The 23,639-nt window shown below is 47.4% G+C and overlaps 2 protein-coding genes across 6 annotated transcripts in view; one reads left to right on the top strand and one right to left on the bottom strand.

Annotated features, from left to right (window-relative positions):
• The window catches only part of LOC8029950 (arf-GAP with coiled-coil, ANK repeat and PH domain-containing protein 2), a 66,410-nt gene extending 49,553 nt beyond the window's left edge, over positions 1-16,857 (top strand). For all 3 annotated transcript variants that reach the window (XM_040500017.2, XM_029979984.3, XM_029979983.3), the window contains 6 exons: positions 1,200-1,502; positions 3,189-3,291; positions 5,837-5,954; positions 7,659-7,768; positions 10,582-10,748; positions 15,718-16,857. In XM_040500017.2, coding sequence (XP_040355951.1) covers positions 1,200-1,502; positions 3,189-3,291; positions 5,837-5,954; positions 7,659-7,768; positions 10,582-10,748; positions 15,718-15,815 — 899 coding nt within the window. In that variant the 3' untranslated portion in view covers positions 15,816-16,857. The remainder of the gene's footprint in view (positions 1-1,199; positions 1,503-3,188; positions 3,292-5,836; positions 5,955-7,658; positions 7,769-10,581; positions 10,749-15,717) is intronic.
• The window catches only part of LOC8029946 (phosphoinositide 3-kinase regulatory subunit 4), a 70,350-nt gene continuing 63,348 nt past the window's right edge, over positions 16,638-23,639 (bottom strand). For all 3 annotated transcript variants that reach the window (XM_042290843.1, XM_042290842.1, XM_042290844.1), the window contains 3 exons: positions 23,019-23,176; positions 18,676-18,848; positions 16,638-17,376 (listed from right to left, as the gene is read on the bottom strand). In XM_042290843.1, coding sequence (XP_042146777.1) covers positions 17,169-17,376; positions 18,676-18,848; positions 23,019-23,176 — 539 coding nt within the window. In that variant the 3' untranslated portion in view covers positions 16,638-17,168. The remainder of the gene's footprint in view (positions 17,377-18,675; positions 18,849-23,018; positions 23,177-23,639) is intronic.

Raw genomic sequence — 23,639 nt, 5'->3', positions numbered from 1 at the left:
TTCAGTTGTACTCATTTAGCTGTCTCGCTATGTGAATCTATGAATTTCCTTTTATGTCCAAAACTGCATCTTGGCTGCTTCTCCTGATATTATGAGGTCTCCAAATTGGAAATATTCAAAAATATGCAGACGAATGAGCTATACTCTATCAAATACAACAAAAGTTACGAAGCTGCCGAAAGAATCTCTGGCAGAGCTGGGATACGGTCTCCGGGTCTCCCAATATCTGGTCGGGTATGCTAGCGATGTAGTATTGTGCAATGTTGATTGATTAGATATGTATGTGTTTACTCTTTCTGTTCTATCTCTTCTTTCTTTGTTTTTGTTTTCTGAGCAATGTACAAAAGTGGTTAGGCCTTAGTAAATTGTTTTCCACCTTTTTCTCTTCTCACTTGTGACTCTAGAAGTCCAAATAAATAAATTATTTATTTTAAATACTATCGGTCCTGCAGTCTGGGCCAAGATACTAGAAGTGGAAGTTACACAACACGAGGAAACGCACGCAAAATGCACTCATCCATACAATCATTCCGGTGCATTTTGATTAAATTATTATTACAGTGGGGCTGTTAAAGGCTAGTTTCTCCAGTGTTGTATCCGCGAGCAAACAAATGTCGACACAAAACTCGGGACACCTACCGCCATCTCTAAACAACGGTGGCAACCAGACAACCAGCTTGCCGGTTGTCTGGTTGCCGCCTTCACTCATAGATGGTAGCAACCTTCCCAGCCTTTCCACTTTGGTGAAAACCAGAGTTGAAAGGCTGAATTTCTCTAGGCGTCGTCCTAGAAGTCGTCCTTGATGTCGTCCTAGACGTCGTCCTTGAGGTCATCCTAGATGTCGTCCTCAAAGTCGTTCTAGACGTCCTCGAGGTTATCCTGGAAGTCGTCCTGGGGGTCGTCCTAGACGTTGTCCTCGAGGTCGTCCTAGAAGTCACCCTTGAGGTCGTCCTAGACGTCGTCCCTGAGGTTGTCCTAGGCGTCGTCCTCTAGGCATCGTCCTCGAAATCGTCCTCGAAGTAGTCCTTGAGGTCGTCATTGATGTTGTCATAGATGTCGTCCTCTAGGCCATCATCCTAGACGTCGTAAAGATAACAGCTTCGCTAGTCCTCCATCTTCACATCAAGTGGAAGTGCTCCATTTTTTATTATTAGTAAATGCCGGTTGCGGTTGTACTGATTGTGCGCCTCCCCTGCCAGGTGATGCTGTGGTCGAGGCCAACCGTCGCCGCACCACAGTGGTGTCCTCTCCTGTGGACAAGCCTCCCGCGAGTGCAGATGCGCTCTCGGTCAGCTCCCTGGGGTCCGAGACGCAAGCCAGCCTCACCTCCCAGGAGAGCGGCGGGGCTCTCAAGGACTCCGGCGTCGCGTCGTCTGTCCCGCAGTCTGACGCCGAGGGGAGCGGGAGCTCGCAGAACGCAATGGAGACGTCGTCAGATCCTTCAGAGGACGACGTCCTCGTGTTTGGCGAGTCGCTGGTCCCTGCGGTTCCGCCTCCGTCCAGTGAGTGCCTTGAAAGTCTGCCGCCTCTCCGCCCGCTCTCGGGGCACCGAAAACCATTTTCTAGTTTCCTTTTGATGCAAGTTCTACTATCGTATTTTCTGGAATATATAGTCCACACTTAGTGCATGACCTGCAAAAAACAAATATTAAAAAAAAAAAAAAAATTCCTTGGACAGCACATTTGGTGCATAGTCCGCACCTAAGAAATCCTTATATACCACACACCTTAAAGAATGCCCGCCTCATTAGCTCGCAAAGAAGCTTGTATCGTACGGAAATTGTTATTAAATAATCTGTCATTCACGAAATTCGTTGCATCTCATCATAAGGGAGAATCTTGAAAAAAACAAATCCTTGTATAGTTTGGACTTGTAGCTAGTGTGCACTGTGTAACATTTTAACTTTTAGACATGTATGCACTATAGCCCATGGACTACAGTGTGGAAAATATATTAGTAAAAATATTGTATAGTGGAACCTTGTTGATACGTTTTGGGAGGGATCGCAGTAAAAAAGTATGTATACACCTATTGCAGGAAAACGGAACGACCGATAATGCTCTTGGGGGGCCTATAGATGAGACAGAAAGCTTTTCGCCTGGCATTTTGGTTTAGTAGACATTGATGGCTGTGGAGGACCACCATCGTTATTCAAATTGAGGACAGTACTCTTTTAGGGGCGAAGCTCCTTAGGGTCTAGCCTTGTCCGTCCGTCCATCCGGCCGGCATCCGTGCTCACATAAAAAGAAAAAATGTTTGCGCTCTCGACAGGATTCAAACCTGTGCGGGGAGACCCGAATGGATTTCTAGTCCATCGCCTTAACCGCTCGGCCACGACTGCGGGACGAGTACGGGGCTCTGAGATGTGGTAGCAGTTCAAGAGCTGGAGATGTCGTGGATGAAACGTTGCATGTAGCCGCTCAACGTCTATACAGGAGAGGGTGCTGCGGCCAAATGCGTATATAATCGCGTTAAACTTTGCATGCATTGGCTCAACGTTTATAGACGAGAGGGCACTGTGTTCAAATGCTCAACAGCATATATAACCACGATCCATACCACATATTCTTTTTCTGACATGGACCGTTGACTTTAGCGGTGGAGATGCGTTCCCACGGCTTCTAGCGGATCCAAGCTGATCCGTTAGAAGAACCACTGGCTCTGCATTTCACCGACCATAAAGCAGTAATAATGAAGTCGAAACACAACCCGGAACTAGCACTACCTATGAGCAATAAAAAGAAATCGGCACCATCAGCACTACCTATGAACAATAAAATCAGTATCATCAGAAGCACTAAAGCTTCGCCCCAATCAACATCATTCGCCACGTGGAGATGCGGTCATTTTTTTTTTTCTTCTCAGTAGTAGTATTTAAAATTAGGGGCCTTTCTATAACAATCAACTCCAACTTTCTGAGCCCATTGAGCTAGCCCTAGTGCTCCCCCATGTCAGCTGCTGCTCTTAGCATGTCGGTGCAAAGAGGTGAAGCTCAACTTCCATGCAAAATGGTGATGCCTGTCGCGCGCACACGGTGCCAATTATGATGTTCGAACTCCACGCGGAAAGGAACTTGCGACACCAGGGAAACCGAGCACTGCAGCACTGCAGCACTGCACACACACTTTGGAGAAAGAGATGGAAAGATAAGAGCACATGCTGAAGTTTTTCTGTACTTTTTTCACAGGTTTGGAACTGGACAGTGCAGATGAGTCACCCACCCAGGATGAAGAGGATACCACTCTTGAAGAGGACATCTCCAACCTAAGTCCTAGCCTGCTTCTGTACAGGTACCACAACAGTACAGCTCTGTAATTTCCAGATATAGACCGTAAAACGCTCTGGCCTTATTTCCACAGTTGTTTGTAAGCCTCAGTGGAAATACAGAACTGCTGGGTGGTTGTGGGCTCCAAAGTCTGTGAGTTTTAACAAGGTGCAGATATTTTATGTGGCAGAAAGTCTTCACGTGCATTTTATTTCATATTGATTGAAGTTCTATTCTCATTAAATCATTTTATAAAAAGGGTACTGAGAGTTGCTGTCTCATCCATTTTGACAAAAGAATACTGGCAGATGCAAGCTAGACCGATTGGTTTTATGGTTTTGCTAAAGTGTTTCAATGGTTTATAACGCTGTTCACTTTTGGAGAAGTAAGGTACTGTGTGACTGACATTTATTTTTTTTACAAAGTTTGAGTGTGTGTAGCTTTCTATGCCTACATGCTCTTTCTTTTTAAACTAAAAAAAAACTCGAGGTACGGCTACGCACTTCTTATGAGTTGTGAATGCGAAAGCATGCATATCATTCTTCTGCTTCCTTATTTCGTCTGCGGCATATTTGTGTCGACGGCAGATCGCGTGCTCTCTTCGCCGCTCTGACCTTGGACGCTTCGTGTTACCGGCACGCTCATGGCGTGGACACGCAGCGCCATAGAATGGCGGTTGTCAAAACCAACGCGCAGCAGCCAATGGGCGCCTCATTCCTTGAAACTATGACGCGCGCCAGCCAATGGGACCGAAGCCGAAATCCATCAGCTTGACTCTGCTCCTTTGGGATCGGGGGAACTAAATGCCGTTTTGCTAGGCTTTTCGCGCGGTTTCAAAGCTGGGAGTCGGCTTCACTTGGAGAAAGGAGTTAAGGTGCCGTTTGGCGCGGCTTCAAAGCTAAGGATGTCGGCTCGCTCCGTGGGACAGTTAATGCTTTTGCATTAAAAAAGTACCAGTATATTACCAGCAGATTTCGAAAAATTGGCCACTTTTTTGCACTGTCATGGCAGAGGCAGCGGTAGCACCGAATGTATTTTGTTTCGCTTTGTGGTGATGTTGCGTAGATGAACTCGGTATGCATTTTGTGTCCCGATAGGGCAAACGTCGTCATGCATGCCCCGCCAAAGGTTGTGCTCGGGTGGAAGCCGAGCACAACCTTTGGCCCTGCTACAACAGTACACTCTCATTAATTCAAGCTCCAGGAAGCCACAAATTTTGTTCGAATTATCAGAAATTAATTTAAATATAATGCGAGACAAAATTATAATTTGTCATATGAATGTCTACACATATAAAGCAGATATTTGTTTCCTCTACATTGGCCTACAGATCATAAGCAGGTACGCCACACCTGAAACATTTCTATGTGTGCCCTGCTTGAGTCCGTGTTGAGTGCACCTCTCACCGAGCACTGGTGCACTGCAAAAAAGCAACACCCGTGGAAGCAAGCTCCGCAGGTGTTGCCTCTCTGCGGTGCACCGGTGCTCATAAAGAAGCGCACTCAAAGGGGTTGTGAGAACAAAAAGTATGAATTGCACGAAAACGCTATTTGAATTAAGCAGTTAAGTACAAAACGAGCGTGTTGGTAACGGTAATTAGACATGAGGAAGATACATAGAAAGGGGGGATGGACAACGAAGACTTTTTTCAAGGAAAGTCTTCGTTGTCCGTCCCCCCTTTCTATGTATCTTCCTCATGTCGAATTAAGCAGCTTATGAATATATCAGAAACATGACGAGACAACCTAAATTTTAAAATTTGTTTGAAATAACCACAAGTATGAAAGATTAGAGCTTTCATTATTGTGAGCCTGCTGAATTTCACATCTCCCCATTTCCTCTGAAGCACATGCTCATTCTCTTCTTTGTAGGCTCCTGCCCACTCTTGCACCATATGTGCAAGCAGGGCCATAGTGCTGGTTTTTCTATGTTGCCTACCGGAGGTCAGCGTGTGCACGAGAGACTCGAGATACGCCCAATTCTTAAAGGGCAGCTCCGGTCGAAAACGAAACCAAACAAAAATTACTGGTATCACTTTAGTGGCACGAAATATGATCACAGCCGAAATGTTATGTCAAAGTCAAGCTGCATACTCAACTAAAACCAATTTGAATGATGCGACCAGCTGCCTTTTAGCGGGCGGCAAGCGGGTTAGCTTTTAGACAAGGAATACTGGCGCAGCACCCCCGTTACGTCACGTCGTAGTAGACCTGCGATCAGTTGGTTGCACCGCGTACCGCAGCACCACGGTGATGACCCGTTGCGGCCGTATGGCCGATGATCAGTGTTGCTGTCCTTCTAACAAAAAATACCACAATACTGAAAAAAAAAAAAAAATTATACCTTGTAATTTAGGGACAGTGACTGAGCTGAAAACAGCGTAGTCTTAAATTTAAAAATATTGATCGGAGTTAAAGCAGCAGAAGGGCCAGCCAAGAAAGAGAGGCTGCAACTAGGACCTGGCACTATGGTTTTGGAGCAGTCGACTTTGACTATGGTGGTAACAGTGTGTGCCCGCTTGGCATCCCTTTGTCGCGAAAACGATGGCTCTTTTTCTGTCCGGGCGCCAGGGCTGCAGGTGCCCACAACCTCCCGGTCATGTGTCTGGCCCTGGCCAATGGGGCGGACCCCAACTGGACCAACCCCGACGAAGACGGCCGGTACCCGCTGCACCAAGCCATCCAGAGTGTGGGTACCTTTTCGAATATCATTTGCTTCGCTTCGAAGGCTGGTTCGCACATTTGCTCTCGAGCATGGTCGACTGCACTGCAATCGCTTGCAAGAAGTTACGATGTGAGAGCGCACTGGCACCGTCTGTGAGGTAGCCCCAAAACCCTTCCTATCTGCGTACACTGAAGGTTTTGTGGCATTTGCAATATCAAATCTGCAAGCCATTTACGAGAAATGGTCGCTTATAACATTTCAGAACTATTTCGTGCCCATGATGAAAAACTGACACATAAAACATAGATCAGAAGTGTTCTACAGTCGAGACCGATTTTTTTTACTTTGCAGGGACCTAAGAAACGTTCGAATAATAGAGCAGTCCGAAAAATCAGCAGATTCAAAAACTTCCCTTTATTACATCTAAGCGGGCTTAAAAGTGCCCTCAATGGTGCCTTGCTTCAAGTTATGCCTCTGTTTGCGTTTGGGTACTTTCTGCTAGTTTAAGAATTGCTGCCTTTTTTTCTAGCCTTATGGTTGAGTACTTTCCGCGCTTCTTAGCAACAGTTTGCGGCGGCGGAAGAACAGATGGGGCCATGACGTCCAAGCCAGCGTGGTCCCAAAACATGATTCACCAAGAATGGCGAATTAACAAAGCAAAATTGTAACAATGATGGTGATAATGATGCACAGCTAGAAAAAAAAAACGCAGCATAGCGTCCCTTAGCGGTAGGACTTGGCACTACTCAAGTAGCGCTGCCAAACCAAGCCAATCCATGTGCAGCCAACATAGAATCTAAAATGGCAGTTTCTCGGTAATGTTTCCCGCTGATCGCTCGCAACGTTTTTGTCCGAAAAATTGAACTTTCGGGCAAAGCTGTTTGAAACATCGGTCGTGAATATGCGCTATTTCTGTCGAGTAGGTCACGGTTCCTCTTTTAGGTCCGAAATATGTAACAAGTCCGAATTATCGGCGTCCGAAAAATCGGTCGGTGACTGTAAATGATAGATGGGGCCAGGCCAGCGTGTTACCCCGACGTAAGCCATCACAAGCGGTTGTAGTGCTGTCGATTGCAAACGTGCGAACCAACCTCAAGTTCAAGCACAATCGATGCTGCAAGCTGATGGGACTGATCAACCAGCACCACAAGCACAACTTCACAATATTGGTTGTCTTTCTCCTTGTGTGTTATCACTGCCTAAACCAGCCAAGCTCAGTGAATAAACCACGACCCAGCGAGTCTGTGCACCCATGTTTGTACATTCTCTATCCTTTGACTGCACTCGCAGTGAAGCAAAATATAGGACAAGTCCGGTTTTGGCGACACTCATTTCACCCAACATCCAGTTCGCATCCTCTGGCGGAGATTAACGACATAATACTATTACTGCTTTTCAATTTAGCTTACATTCTTCTTTCTCACACCCTTCCCTTTTTCACCCATCACCTTGAAAAGGGTGACTTTGAATTTCAAGGAATAAAGACGGTCCGTAGCTTTGGGCAGCTGAAGGTATGTTTGAAGAAAGATGAGCGCTAATCTAATAACAAGATACATTATGACAGGATATCGTATAACATCTTACAATGACCGGGCGGGTGCAAGTATCTGGCTGACCTCTACAGTGCTATTTACTAACTGGATTTTCTGCAGCAGGGTGCAGGCTTATTGCTGAATAAAAGAAGTTCTTAAGTTGCATTTCTTGTCCTGTCCAAATGGTGACATGCAGGGTTCGATCATGGCTTGCGAGTTCCTTCTGCTGAACGGTGCCAAGTCCAACAGTGCGGATTCCATGGGACGCACCTCGCTGCACGTGTCCACCCTCCTTGGAAACACGGGGTGAGCCTTACTCTTTCGTCCGACTCAGAAGATTGCTCGCACCAAGATTAGGTTTCCTCCCTAGGGACTATTCCAACGAAGTAGAGTTTTCTCGGCATGAATACAGGATTTTATGGGTCCGTTTCGAACCTTTACTAGCCAGCATTTGCCGGCGCCATGGTTGGAAGAGAATTTGTGCCAAGCAGTGACACAGCAGTAGTGTCCAATATGTTTTGAGAGTGCACAACCAAAACATGGCAATCTTATAGCCTCTTCCGCTAGCAAAGAGTGAGCACTCGGGGCATGTTAGGGCTGAGTGGATTCCTGTGCTCTTTGCAAAAGATGAGCAATCTTTTCGCGTGCCACTTGTAGACCTAGACCAGCGGAGAGTCGCCGAGCAGCTCCAACCAATCTGTTGAAAAGTGCGGAGTGTGCCGAGCGATCCGGAGAAGTTCACTTTGTCCCCAGAAAAGCTTCATCCGTAGTAACTGGCAGCATTTCAGTTTCGATATCTGCACTAGCGTTCTTGTCGCAGCCACGACAGCGATTGCACCGGACTCGACGATAGATAGTTGCGAAAATATCAGAGGGATGCTGCGCTGTTACAGGTCTAGTTATGAGCTGTTCGATGGTTGGCGAAGTGATACGACGTGGTACCAAGGTCTCGACATTCCTGACAAACAGGAGTTGCGATCAAGATCCCTAAAAGGTTCCATGCTTACTCGGGGATATGCTTACTATTCTGCGGGAAGGGTTGCTGGTCAGTTGCCTTCAGGGTTCCCCCCAGGAATTTTTTAGGAGTAGACATAACCACCACCTGAGTAGCGGGGGGAGGGGGGGGGGGGGGGGGGGGGGGTTCGTTGAGGTTCGGCTCTTCTCGTCGTGCCAGCGATTGGGCACGAGCCACTACCCGAATGCGCGTCGAGGCATTGATAGTCACGAGGCAAAATCAAATGCCTATGCAGTGAATACTCCCTATTGGGGGTATTCACTGGACGCCATATTTGTGGGCGATGTTTAGAGCGCTTGCTCAAAACAAGCTCATATTAATAGCCTGCTAAGACCGGCAGTCTGGATGGTGTGGAATCGGTCATGTATGTAACGCGTTACCTCTACCTAGTTATTTTTTGCATAACAAGTAACATATTTAGTTACTTTTTTAGAAAAAGAATGGGTAACATACTTATCTACTTTTAATGCCAAGTAACAAGTAACGGTATTTCGTTACTTTTGAGGAGTAACATGTACAACAAGATTTAAACAGCCTCATTTTAATTCTAACCTGAGTATGCGTCTATTGCGAAAAAGGCAGGTGGGCAATTCGAAAGACAACTAAATAGTACGACAGCATAGCAACGTTCATCGCTGAACACGTCAGTTGAACTCTACAGCTGGGAATGTCCTTCATTCAGATTCACCAACTCTTACTGAGGCACAACACTACCGTTTGTTCGAGTGCATCAGTAGAGCAGTGCTTCAGCGTCGCCGGAGATGTATTCTCTCAATGAAGCGGGGAAACACAACTGATGAAAGCTTCGAGAAGCATTCACCGCTTAAGTGCAACAACTACTGAAAAAAAGGAAAATAAACCGTGAAACAAAAGCAGTCGTGTATTTGGTCGTCAAAGTAACGAGAAAAGTAACTCGCTACTTTTGAGGCAAAGCGACACATTCCTTTTCAGAATCAGTAACAAGTAATGTATTTAGTTACTTTTTTGGGGTAATGTGTACATGTCCGTGTGGGAACGCACGTTTCAAAAGAACTGTGGAAGCTTGCCGTCGCCAAGCGCTCTGCAGTCATGCACTCGGCCATGGCCGCCAGAAAATACCTTATTTACTCGCAGAATGAACACACTTTTTTTTCCGAAAAATGATACAAAGTTGGGGGGGGGGGGGGGGGGGGCGTTCATTACGCGAAGTAAAATTTTTGCGTCCGTATTTACTCGTATAATGAACGGACCTTTTATCCTGAAATATCGAAGTAACTTCTTATCTCTTTGCGCGCGGCGCCCGACCCCCTAACCAAACTAAGCTGTGCAAAAAAAAAAAAAAAAAGCCTTTTTTTTTTAGTTTTTTGTTGTTGTTTTTTTGCCCTTCGCAAGCTGTTTTGTTTGCTTAGGCGTTGCTTAGGCGAGGGCTCTCCGCTTATCTTTCTTATCTCCTTGCGCGCGGCGCGCGATCTCCCGTAACCAAACTGCGCTGTGCAAGAAAAAAAAAAGAAAAAGCTTTTGTTTTGTGTTTTTTCTTAATTCCTTGGTCTTTTTTTTTTTTTTTGCCGTTTTTTGCAAGCTGTTTTGTTCGCTTAGAGCGCTTCTCCGCTTCTCTTTCCTACCTCCTTGCGCGCGGCGCCGCGCGAACCCAAAGTCCAGACTGCGCTGTTGCAAAAATAAAAAAGCTCCTCTCCATGTTTTTTTTTTCTTGCTTCCGTTGGATCTTTGTGAATTTTTTTAACGCCTTTTGCAAGGCGTTTTGTTCGCCCACGCTGCCCATACATTCCCGACCTCGCTGCACCAGGATAGAAGAGTGCGTTCATTTCGCGCGGGTGGGGGTAGGGGGTCAAAATTTTGACATCCGAGTTGGGGGTGCGTTTATTACGCGAGTTAAAATAAAAAGTCGAAATTTTGAGAGCCGACTTGGGGGGTGCGTTCATTACGCAAGTGCATTCATTGTGCGAGTAAATAGGGTACTCCCTATCGAGTGGTGCCGCAGAATCCAAGTCTCTAAACTCGGCAAGATACCCCCTCAGTGCCACGGGATCAGAGTCTCGCCGTCCAGCCCTCTCTAAATTCTGCTCGGTCTGTGCCGGGCGTTCTGAGTGGGGTGTCTGGATTGCAGGCAGGTGTGCCTGCTGCTGAAGCACGGAGCAGACCAGCACACCCAGGACAAGGACGGTGCGACGGCGCTGAAGATGGCGGTGGACAACGCCAACCCGGACATCGTGACCATGCTGCGGCTGGCCAAACTCAACGAGGAGATCCGCAGGGACGAGTTCGGAAACCCAGGTGACCTCACCACGGTCCCCCCGAGGCGCCCCCGCTTTCATAAGTGAAGACGGGCGGAGGCGCAGCGCTCGCGGCGTTGAAGCAGCAGCACGGACGCAAAAAAGGGCAGCGAGGGAAGCATTTGGGGACGGCTTGGCCCGGCATTCCCAGACTTTTCTTTGTTACGGATAGGCCGTAAATTTTCAAACTTTGTCCCCGTGAAAAAACTGCAACCATTTATGGGCGTTAATTTTTTCCCTTTTCCTTTGTTCGTGCAATTTCTTCGGAGTTTATACGGCTTTTTGTGGGGGCAGACGGCAAATTGATAATTGCACATTTAACGGCACCGACGGTTAATTTGGGCAGTGCGTTGCACCGTTTATTATGGTGAAGAGTCGGTGCGTTTCGGTAGATTCTCCAACTAGGGAATGAAACATTCATTAACTCCCGTTTTCAAAATTGAAACAAGATTCGAGGTACGGTAAGTGGAGAGGTTTGTCCTATCGGTGAAAACATAGTACACCTTTGAACGTGACTGCCGATTGATTGCCCAGCTTGTAATCTCCTGCCTAGTACAACAACAAAAGAACAGAAATGCCTGTGCTCTGTGCACATGAAGCCAGTTGTCCATTTTTCGTTTTTGTTCTAAGTGCACATGAAGCGAATGCAAGCATCACTACAACAAAAGAGAAAGGAAAGGATAGAGAGGATAGGAGACAGTGTCGCTCTCTGACTAAGCTGGATGGATAAATAATAGTGGCTAAACATTTTGTATCGGGCGATAGCTTGCACCAGCTAGCTTAGAAACATTTACTACACCCCTCCGCTTTAAATTTTGCCTTTCTTTCCAATAGTCAACACCATTTACCTCGCAAACTTTGTGCATCATCACACTTCTTTAGGCCTTTTCCACCAGTCTTTGAACTTATCTTTGTAAAGCTTAACTACTCTCTCTTTTACAATGTTACCAACTGCATCCAATGTATTTAGCCACAGCTGGAAGAAGTGAGTTGTCGGAGGTTTATTTTTTAGCTTACGTTGACTTTTTCAGCAGGTTTCAGGTAACTTTTTCGTTGCTTTCGTGAGCTGAATTCAAGATAATCAAAGTTTCCGATGGAAACCCTTTTCAGAAAGGCAGTTAATAAATATGTAGCAACTGTAGACAAAAAGACATCTTTCGCTTCTTAAAATTTCAAGTTATTCGGTGTCAAGTTAGTGAGAACAAGCGGCAGTTTATATGTTTAGCTATCGCGTTCTACTCTTAAAGGCAAAGCTTAAGCTTCCTCCAAGTTTTTCTTCAAAACATTGCAGCTATTTTTTGAGGGTGCAACAATATAAATGCAGAAATGGTGTCAGGCATTGCAATGTTAAAATAGGAAAATCATTAGTCCTGCCCGCCTCTTGCTTGTTTGCAGTACCTAAAAATTTGGCAACTACGACTGGTTCTTACTTTTATGTATTAACTTAATGAGATTACTCAGGAACCATTGAGGAGTTGCTGTTATTACTTATGGATAGTGGCGTCTTGAGATGTCGACCTCAATGTGCCAGACAAGGTCATTTTTCACGCAGTCCGGCAAAATTCGGATGCTGATCTTGAACGAGTTGGTGCGATACTGCATTGAAAATGTCGGCCGACGTCTATAGCTCAGACGAGTTTTCTGGTAGCAACGCGGTTTCATGTTTTGTTTCATGCTTGAAACAAAAGCATGCAGCCTGCAAAAAGACTGTTGCTCGACAGGGCAAGAGCTTGCCTTCTCTACTTTTTTCCGATTATCCGTCTTTTTGCGTGCTGTATGCTTCGACCTTTCTAGGCCGCTATTTTCACATTTATTTTAATATTGATCGCCTAGTGCTTTCACTTATTGTTTAGACTGTGCCACTACATACTATTTAACCTTGCCAGAGGTTTTCCTCTCTTCTTACGAGTTAACCCAAGTTGGACCTGTGATTTTGTTCAAGTATACTGACAAATTGCTGTTAATTGGAGGGGCAGTAAACCAGATTTGGTTTTGGAGTCAACTATGTCCCAAACATTACCTTTGACTTGAAATCAAGTCCAGATATACACTAATATATATATATATATATATGCTTTATCAATGACAAAAAGTGCAATAAGTTGTCAGGTTCCCTGTGATGTTTTTGTTTAATTTTGTATTTATAATAGGTATCTAAATATGCTAACATGTTAAGTAGGGGTGTACGAATACTGCTTCCTATCAAATACTGCAGCGTCATCCCTAGCTTCAACTCTGCAACTCCCTAGCACTGTGAAGACTATGAATGACTCGGCAGTGTTCGACCGGAACCATTCACACACCCCTAATGTTAAGGCTTTGTTATGATAACTTGTTCATAATACTGGCATCCAATGAAATATATACTGCAATGTGGCACAATGAAGTGCATGCACTTTCCATACATCTGGTTTCATTTTCGGTGCTGTGTAGGTGGTATGGCTAATAAATAACAAGACCCGTATTGAAAATAAAATATATTACACAATTGTAATGTCTTCTTTCATGTACTTTCCTCCCTGTCCCCACACCACTCCATGTGTATCTTCAGGGGTGGAACGGCTGCGCCATTTGCGCCATTTTTTGCCAGATGCATTTGTCTGTGCCATCCTGGTCCATGTTGCGAAAACTGCGCCATAGCCAATACCTCACGCCATTATGCACCAAATCGCAAAACTTGTGCCAAAAAAATTGTACTTTGTCTTGGTTTCGGTTTCTATAAACTCGAGTGGCAACAATGAGCGCGTTTAGTTTGGTCGGCCTTGCAATCCTTTGTTCTGTTTATTCTCCCTGTGGATCTCGAGTCGGAAGCGCGCGAAAAAACTCGGGCTGTATTCCAAGGGCTGCACCACCTGCGACTGAATTGTTATTCTTCAACCATAAGCGATTAAACCGGGATCTGGACGTCAGCCAGTTGAAAACAAATGAGCAAAAAATTCCTTTTAATACTTCATCGTTAGAAGTTTGAACCGCATTCCCGCAAGATAAATTGTGATTTGATTGAACTGAAACGCGGTCCGATCAGAAACCTTGCCGGCCAGCGGCTCTCACGCGAGCGGTAGATCTGCTCGGCGTACATTAACCTTGCTCCTGCTTATCGCTTTGAATACGATAACTCCGTTAATCGTAGTCTGCTGCTTCGATATTGAGTTGCACAATAAGTGTCCTGTCCTTATAAATAAGATAAACTCGAAATTTGTTGCGATATTGAGTTGCACAATAGGATAGACTCGAAATTTGTTGCCCTGTTCCTCCACGCAACTGCACATCCGTTGCTTACGCATGTCACGTGGTTCGCACATATAACTACTATGTCTAGTGCATGTGGGTTGTGCTATAAGCAATACTGGTTTGCATCTTGAGCACCTGAAAGCCATTCAGAAACTATCAAGGACACTATCTTCAGAAACATATGGTACTCATTAAAGCTCACAAAGTTTCAAGTTTTTGCATCTGTTACACTATTATCCCATCTACCTAGGTCCCTAACCACTCATGTTCATCTGTGCTGCTACGCACAATTGAAATTGCTCCCGTGCTTGTCTAAGGCACAAGCTGAAGTGCAATGAAAACTGATCTGAGCTGCTCCCAGCCTGCTCCAAAATGTAGTTTTAGCTGCTCCCGTGGCTCTCCCAAGTACATTTCACGAGTTCCACCCCTGATCTTCCATTGCCAAAAGTAGTGCTGTAAGTGACTTCTGTCACCCAGACTTGATCTTGGGGAATAGGAAAAAGTCAGGTGGGGCCAGGTCAGGCGAGTATGGCGGGTGCTCCAACAGTGATGCTGTGCTGAGCCAGGAACACTATGGCCCCGAATGGGGAGGAAAAATTCATTGATCCTTCATGAAGACAAGGCTCCAGCACACATGGCCTTGCCAATCATGTCGTTCCTGGCTCAGCATAGCATCAGCGTGTTGGAGCATCCACCTTACTTACCTGACCTTGCCCCATCTGACTTTTTCCTATTCCCCAAGATAAAGTCTGGGTTGAAAGGAACGAGGTTAGACCTTGTTGATGCTGCAAAAGCAAACGCGATGAAGCTCATGAAGGGCTTATCACTTGATGACCTATGTAGCACTGCATTTAGCAATGGAAGATTTGCATGGAGCTGTGTAGGGACAGGGGAGGGGATTACATAAAAGAAGACATTACAATTGCATAATTTTTTTTAATATTTTTTTTTTACTTTGTCATTATTTAGTAGCCACACCTCAGAAGCTGGAAAAAAGAATGACTCCTAATGATATATGTCCGATCTTGGCTTATGTATAAGTTTCTTGCAGTACAAATAAAGCATGGTGTGTGCTACAGTTCCCTTTGTGCTCATTCTTTCTTCGTAAGCCAGCTTTTTCAAAATTTGTGAATGCTTTGTGGTTCATAAATAACTAATGTCGGTCAGTTGTTGGGCAATTTTCTGGATGACCCTCGAGACCTATTGGCATGGTAAGTTTATGGAAGTTAGTCACTCTTGCCAAGTGCAACTAATTGGTACTTACATGCTTGTATACATCTAACACTCTCAAAGAACGTCCTTGGCCAAAAAGGACGAGGACAATCCTCAGTTTTCTTTCGATCCATTCCACATCAGTCTCGGGTTTTCAAAAAACCAAGTCTTTGAGTATTCTCGTAAACCAGCCGATTTGATGCGCTGAAGGAACGTGGAACGTGGAATTCACATTTGCTCCTGTAGGCGATTACAGGATGAGAACAGCTGGGAGGAGTTTCTGTAAACAGCCTCCAGTGCGAGCATCCGCCTTTGAGTGTGCACGCCCAGTGAAAGCACAATGGAAGGCAGTGAGCACATGCTGGAGGTGGGGCATCCGAAAGAGGCACCCCGCCGTTCTCATCTCGTCGGTAGTTATTGGGCGTGCTGCTGCCCGCATGTCTTAAGCGCTAGTTGTTCACTTTGCAAATGTCGTACAGAACTGCGTTAGACAAGTCGACTGACTGGTCACCGTTTGGGTTTTCCAGGAGACGACACGTTCATCGACGTTGTGCGCGACTTCTCTCACATGGCGTCCAACAATCCCGAGATACTTCGCCGCCAGCCCAGCAGGCATGCGGAGTGAGAACATCCCGCTTTACTCGCCTTCGTTTTTAGTATGTTTTACTTCGGAGGCAGAACTCGAGATTCGCCGAGCTTTGCGTCCGTAGCACCACGGAGCTCGCATGTCTACAATCGTTTGCAGCGGGGGGACCGCTGGAGATTGCAATTGTTGGCAACCTGTTATGTATTATCTTCCAAATGATCTGTGGTTGAATTTTTACACCTGCATTTTCAGTACTGTCGGTTTTCGCTCTGCCATAACGTGGGATGATTGTGCTGCATTATATTCTCGCAGTTGCGAGCGTGGCACCGTTGTTCGTGTCACGACGAAGGCCCCTTTGTACGGTAACGGAGCATGTAATTTGGAACAGGCCACAGTTTTTGCTGCCTCCACGTAAGTGTTTTATGGTAAAAGAAGACAGGTTGGTCATGGATTGTTCCTATATAGTTTAGTACAGTGTCTGACCTCTTTGGACTGTCATCTGTCTTAAATCACAATCATGATACTGAGGAAAAAAGAAAAATGAAGGTCTTTTATGTGTGTTGTGCTTAGTAAGTCACTGATAAAATCTTTCAAGTAAAGAAGCTTTCAAGATCAACAACAAAATGTGCCGAGAAAACCGTTGCTAGTGTCATGTACTAAGTGCCCATTCCCTTTCTTGAGAGCTGCATTTAATTTGAAGTCTGGTCTCCCAAGAGGGGACATGAGCACGTACGGGTCACCGCAGCGCTCGGAAACTTTTCCTAGGACGAGCTCTAGTTTTAAATGTGGCCAAAGAAAGATTTTGCTCGTGGTTTGACAGAGGGTTGCTGTGATACCTTTGGCTACGGGAACAAACGAGGATATCAGTCTTTTTTTTTTTATTGTCACAAGTTTAGTATATTACGACTTATGTACACACAAAATGTGGAAAATGAACATACACATTGCACGTGCCAGTGGGAGTCGAAAATTGCAGTTTGGGGAAGAGAAGACAGAAGGGGCCGTCTCTGTGTACACTGTTGGTTTTCTTTTTCCCCAGCGAGAGGAGAAAAATTAAATAAAGGTTCCAGTTACCTTTTGACTCATCGGAGGTGTGCACTCACTGTCTCTCCCAAGAAAGCTATCACAGTGGTCACTATATTCCGTTCACCCTAAAGCTGACCGTGGCGGGAGCTATGCACTCGCTGAATCAGTCAACCACTTCCCCTTCTGGGAGAGTTATCACATGGTGAAAGATCGACGTTGGAGTGGTTCAACGAGCTCGTAGCTTCCACCAGAGTGTCGGCTTAGTGGCGAACGGAGTATACTACCGCGTGGATTCCGTCGACGCCAGAGTCTTGCCGAGGAAATGCAAAAGAAAACATTGCGGCTGTTCTCGGGGGCCAAAGTTCATCACTTCCAGACCTTGACAACCCCGTTTTTGGAAGCGGACACGACGAAGGTCTGGCTTGTTTGTATGACGCCGAGGTCACTGATGCAGTCGTTGTGGCCTGCCGCGGGTTGCTCGGGGTATCGCCGTGGTTCTTCGGTGCCAGACGTCTTCTTGGAGTAGTTGTTGCGCACTTCTTGGATCACTCTCGTCCCATCGATCAGGCTGGACCTGCACGACGTTGGACGACTGATTCAGGGAAGACCCTTCAGAGGGACTACTGAGCGCCAACCAAATTAACACTTGCTGAACTGCGGAACACGACTGAGGCACACGTCGGATGCGGTGGCAGGTCGAAGAGATGGGAAAGGAAACTAATTGCCAGTAGGGAGGAATCGATTCCAGCTGAGAAAGCAGAACAGAACTGCAGCAACTGCGGCTTTCGTGAAGACTACTGACAACACAAAAACATTGCAGACAGTCCTCACCATGCCAAATGGCTATTTGCCGTGCTAGGACTATTGACTTGTAACTGCAACACTTCCAGCACTACCAGCGAAATTAAATACTTCCATAGATGCCGGCATAGACAGATCGCCTCTCTTTTTGTGGCCCGGGTAAGCCAGAAAGCAGAAAAATATTTTTGGTTTCAAGATTTCATTTGCAGGTGCACAAGAGTCGTAGAATGTGCGACAAAATGAGGGGCGTGCTTGGCCCCCGGGTGCCAACATTTTTGAAAGAATTTAAAATTGTGTTTATAGTTCCTTTCAGCTAGCCAAGTCTCTTCTATTGGGCTTTAGTTTTTCGAGTAAAAGTTAGAAGGGCACACGGGGAGGATTGGGGAAACGTGACCAGTTTTCCGGTAAGTGACTACTACCCTGCGATCGGACCCCTTTGCGGCTGACCGTTCAAAACAAGGACAATTCTGCTTTGATGGCAACTGCCAGCATTCTCTTGCCATCAATAAAATATAAAGGTTACTGGTATCAATGTGACTGGCATCCGACCTGCCCCCGCAGAGCATGCCACGCCATGACAAACCCACTCCCACAATGTGCCGCCTTGCCATGGGGTTGGGACCCGCAGCCCAAGGCCGCAAAGAAAACGCGGACCTCACTTTTTCTTTTAGGCAAGAACCCTGCACGGACCTCACTAGCTCATGCTGGAGATAGTTGTATCATAGCAAGGCCTCTCTCTCCCCACCCACTCCTCTGCATATGAACACAGGCTGCTGGCAGGAACTGCATATTAGTGCTATATTGCATCTCTATTCCATTCGATAGACTGTCTAAGCCAGATGACCTCTTGCTCCCATCTCACTCCGGGCCTTTCTTGCTCCCATTTCTATTGAGGTATGCTGCTCAGTCACATGTACAGTTGTCGGCTTTCGGGTTCACGCCTTCCATTTGCTAGTATTAAAGGTCTGTATGTACAAATAGCCTTTTCCCGCCCTCTACTTTAGCTTTGTGGCCCACATTACGGCGTTGCGTGGCATTGCGCACCGTAGGCCGGCAATGGTCGGAGACTTGCCTGTAGCTGACCACTCGTGTGTGCGTGTCGATGGCCGCTCCAGCAACGACGTAGGATGACAGCGGGTTGTTCATGTCCCAGAAGCGGATGTTCATGTCCGAACCTCCCGTGAGCATGAAGGGCCCGCACTCCACGGGGCTCAGGTACATGCTGAAGATGGAGTGTGGGGTGGCCTGAAGAGAGCAAAGAAAAAGTGGCAAATTTTGGGAGGTTTACTTTCCAAACCAACAAGAAGTAATTGTGCGCATGTTTATACAGCGGGAAGTCGGTCGGCCCTGTCAAGTGAGTGACACTGCTGCTGACTCTCCAGGCGGGAAAGTGCCGCTCAAGGTTTATTGAACCTCTTTTATAGTGGTGGATGCAGTGGTGCCCCCTAGTGGTACAGCAGTACACTACGCTACATCCTCCCTTCAGTAAAACAAAACAGAAGAACTCTTGCTCCTAAAGAAAACGTTCATAGGTTGAGCCTCCTCGACCTGCGGATCGTTCTACGGAACCTCGAGCCCCGCGGCGTAGAAGTAGAACTGCGGGATGCCTGTCCAGTTGGGGAGCTTTCCCCGAGGCGATGTGGTTCTCTGGTCTTGGGCTGTTCGAGCTGCTCCAGGCGTTGTGGGCATGGCTGTCTGTGCCGCCGTGGGAGTGCCAGATGGGCTGGTGGTGCATTCTGCGGGACTTCCCGTTGTTGGCACAAGGTGGATCAGGTTGCACTGGAGTACCCCCGTAAGCGTCTCTACAACGTACGAGCTGGGGGCACTGAGCTGGCCCCATGGAAATCGCGGGACAGTTGGTGTTCCGTACCCAGACCTGCTCGCCGGCCTGGAGAGTCCGAAGTGCGCGAGCCACGTGCCTCCAGTTGAAATTCGATGCTTGCCGTATCTTGTTGGCTTGGTCACGCTGAGCGAATGGAACTGACGGGGGCCAGGCTGGTTCCAGCCGGTGCGACGTCTTTGGTACCCGAGCCTGTAGGCGTCTGCCCATGAGCAGCTGAGCAGCGCTTACTCAGTTTACACCAGCGGTGTCCTGGTATACCAGATGCGCCAGATAGGGATCGTCCGCCTTCCGCAACAGGTCCTTGACCGTCCTCACCATCCATTCCACCTCCCTATTTGACTGTGGAAAACGGGCGCTGCTTGCGACATGGCAGAAGCCGTAGGACTCGGCGAAGGCAGAGAATTTTCTCGCAGCAAACTGAGGCCCGTTACTGCTGTGCACCAGTCTTGGGATTCTATGGCACGCAAAGACCCTCTTGATGGCATTGATGACAGCAGGTGCTGTCGTCGAGCGCAGGCTGATGACCTCCGGGAAGAGTGACCGGTAATCTACCGGAAGGACATATTCCTGGTCGTTCAGATGGAAGAGATCTACTCCCACCTCTTCCCAGGGTCGACTTGGAATCGTTGACAGCAGCATGGGCTCCGAGCGCTGCACTCTGGTTTCGGCGCACATGGGGCAGTTGGACACCAGTGTGTCTATCTGGTTGTTTATGCCTGGCCACCAGACCGACTCCCAAGCAACAGCGTTGCATCGGTTGATGCCCTGATGCCCATTGTGAAGGAGCTCCAGCATGCGGCGCTGAAGGGTGGACGGCACGAAGATGCGGGACCCTTTCAGAAGCAGTCCCTCGCAGACGCTAAGGTCCCCTGGGTACTCTCAGTACCTCTCGACGTGGAGAGGCAAGTGGGACTGCCGTGGCCAGCCATTGGTGCAGTACTGAAGCAGCAGACTGCACTGGCTGTCGTTGGCTTGGGCCTGGTGCAGGTGCTCGAGCTGCGATGAGAGAATGTCTGGGAGGGAACGGACAACTTCTTGGACGAAGAGCTCAACTTGATTCACCCGGGTGGACAAAGGGGAATCCAGCAGTATGCGCGAGAGCGTGTCGACAGTTGCCAACAGTTTTCCCGGTATGTAGATTACTTGGTACTGGAAAATCATCAGCTTCAAGTGAAACCGCTGGATCCCTGGTGGTAGCAGGTCAACGTCCATGAACCCCATAAGTGCCACCAGAGGTTGATGTTCCGGCTTGAGGAAAAAAATTGCAGTGGCTTAGCTCGGCTATGCCAGGATATACGTAGCGTAAGCTTAGGTTCAGCTGGTTATTCTTAGCTTTCCTGGTTGTCTAAGATTAGCTTGATTATCATACTTACTGCTGCTTCAATGACACACACACGGTGTACGCATTATGCACTACCTCGGGATCCAATAAGTTGAGCTTCTCCGCTCTTACTGCAGAAAAGGTGCCGTGTAACCGAGCTTTCAGTTGCACGTCAAAATATCCCCAGGTGGTCCAAATTAATCCTCAGTCCTCCGCTGGGGCGTGTCAGATGCCCGTCGTTGGTTAGGCCAGCTGTGCGCCGTGTTGTTATGTATCAAGCAACCAAGCTGCCACCCAGAACAACCGGACAGCGCGAGCCATGATCTCGAGCGGGTGCATGCACGCGGCGCGTGCATCAAGGACTGACCTAGGCGCCATACCAGCCCTGCCCGTTCCGTCACTGCTCCTCGCACATGCGCAGCACGGCTCTCCAGGAGCCACGCGAAACTGCTCAACCTCGGCCAGTATAGCTTACGCTACAAAATTCAAGTCCACGGACGTTGACTTGCTGCCACCACGGATCCAGCGGTTTCACTGGAAGCTGATGCATTTCCAGTACCAAGTATTCTGCGTACCGGGAAAGCTGTTGGCAACTGCTGATACACTCTCGCGCGCACCGCTGGATTCCCCTCCGACCACCCGGGTGAATCAAGTCGAGCTCTTTGTCCAAGGGGTTGTCCATTCCCTTCCAGACATCGTCTCATCGCAACTCAAGCACCTGTGCGAGGCCGAAGCCAACTACAGCCAGTGCAATCTACTGCTTCAGTACTGCGCCAATGGCTGGCCACAGCAGATAAACCAACGCTCCTGACACCATGTCGAGCGAGTGACACAGCTGCTGACTCTCCAGGCGGGGAAGTGCCGCTCAAGGTTTACTGAACCTCTTTAATAGTGGTGGATGCAGTGGTGCCATCCAGTGATGCGGCGGTACACTACATCACAGGCCCCACTGGGCACCTGGTGTCTCTGCTGCGGATGAGAAATATCGCCAGGGTACTGCCACTGCTAGCCTGGGGTCTTTAATGTGCACACTAATGTGATAGTTATGACGCTCGTCCAGATCGGAACGGGCAAGGGTGGCAACCGAATGTGAGACCTCTGGGTTGTGCGACGTGAGCTTTTGCGCCACGTGCACCGAGCTGCGGTGCATTAAACGAAAAGCATGTGGAAAAACGTAAAGCAAACAATGACGTAAGCAGAATCGGAGCTTAGTTTAGCACGTGCAAGATACCGGAGAACGTAAAACTTGCGTGTATCATTACTGAAACCGAAAATTTACTCTCGACAGAACATCAAATTTTGGTGTCGCTCTACATAGTGAGCTTGCTGGCTGCATTCTATGCTTTGCTTACAATGGACTAAAATCTTGCTTATCAAGATCTAGTGCTTGGAGATAATGTGACAGCGGAGAAAATGTAACTAACATCGCACAACTAGTTCTCACTGGAAGCAACTCCATCGTTGAAAAAATAATTCATTTTGTGATTTTAAGAGAAAAATAAGTGAAAGTGGAACCTTGCACATTGACTAGACATTCCCAGACTGATGTCAGCTTTAGAACTACTTGAAGCTACTTTCATTTTTCAAGAAGTCTATTTTTCCCAGTCTTCATGAGCAGATCTTTTTATGTCTTCCAGTTCCCTTAAAAAAAACAGTTTTTTCACGCAGCTTCTAATTCCCCAGAACAGTGGTTCTCAATCTGGGCTCTCGGGAACCCGGGAATTCCCCAGGGTGCCCCAGAAGGTTCCCCGAGCTCCCAAATTTTCCCGACCGTCCTTGCACCCATCAAGTATTTTTCCAGTTTAAAAAGAACTAACTTAACCGTTATCAGCCTTCCATTAATACGTAACAATGTTCCAGACTTCCTAGTATGTGCATGTTGCCTAAAGGTCTACGGACATCTGCACAGTTTTGTTGCATTTAATACCGAGACCAGAAGAGGTTCCTCGACATTGAAAAGGTTGAGAACACCCGCTTAGAAGCTTAGATCGTTTAGAAACTCCAGCTCAAGGCTTGCCTGTGGCATTTCATTGGTTTAATTTCAGACAACCCGATATATTCTGTGCTTGGGCAGGAAGTGTCCGGCCCCAATGTCGGTGCCACATTCCAGATCTCCTTTTCTCCGAAACATTTATTTGACCTCCGATTAAATCAGGAAATGAGGTATGGATACTCTGCTTATTGGCCCCAACTCCGACGGGCAAGTTGAAGGGACCGACCCGAGATGGGAGTTACGCTTGGGAGGGCCCACCTGGCATTCGGTGAGGGGGGGATAGCTGCTGGCCCAGAGGGTTCTGAGCCGGGCCTCGGTCTCCATGTCCCAAAGCGAGACTTCGTTGTTGCCCTGCACTGCGGCCCAGACCCCGGACTGGTACTGGGGGTCCACGTGCACCTGCCGCACCCGGGAGCCTGGAATTCAACATTCCAACGTCAAAGTTGTGGGATGGTCACTTGTGGTAGTAACCCTAATCGGGGGATGCCAAACCTACTCCCACACCCCGCACCTTTTTCTCGACAACACCGCTAGTTTATGTGGGGTTTAGCTACCAACAGAGGTACTGACAGAGTAACCAAAGGGTTATTTCAGCAGTGGCGGCGATCTCAAGTCGGGAGACGTCGCCTAGTAGCGCGGTCCTACGTCTCTGCGGCAATGGAGGCACCGTTTAGGCTACATTATTTATTTATTTGTTTGGACATACTGCAACCTCAATTGATGTCATTGCAGGAGTGGAATACCACGGGTTGGTTCGATGAAATACACTGGTGCCAATGATTGCTATTTTGCCTCTCTCCCAAATATGGCAGAAGAGAAGACACACATACCAAAGTGAGGACTGAGTCCAAGAGTATTTATTAAACACTCTTGAAGGCG

The sequence above is a fragment of the Ixodes scapularis genome, unplaced genomic scaffold, assembly GCF_016920785.2.
Source record: "Ixodes scapularis isolate PalLabHiFi unplaced genomic scaffold, ASM1692078v2 PGA_scaffold1__304_contigs__length_218370807, whole genome shotgun sequence".
Taxonomy (NCBI): Eukaryota; Metazoa; Arthropoda; class Arachnida; order Ixodida; family Ixodidae; genus Ixodes; species Ixodes scapularis.
The sequence above is the reverse complement of the archived record's forward strand: the minus strand, read 5'-3'. Positions and strand labels throughout refer to the sequence as shown.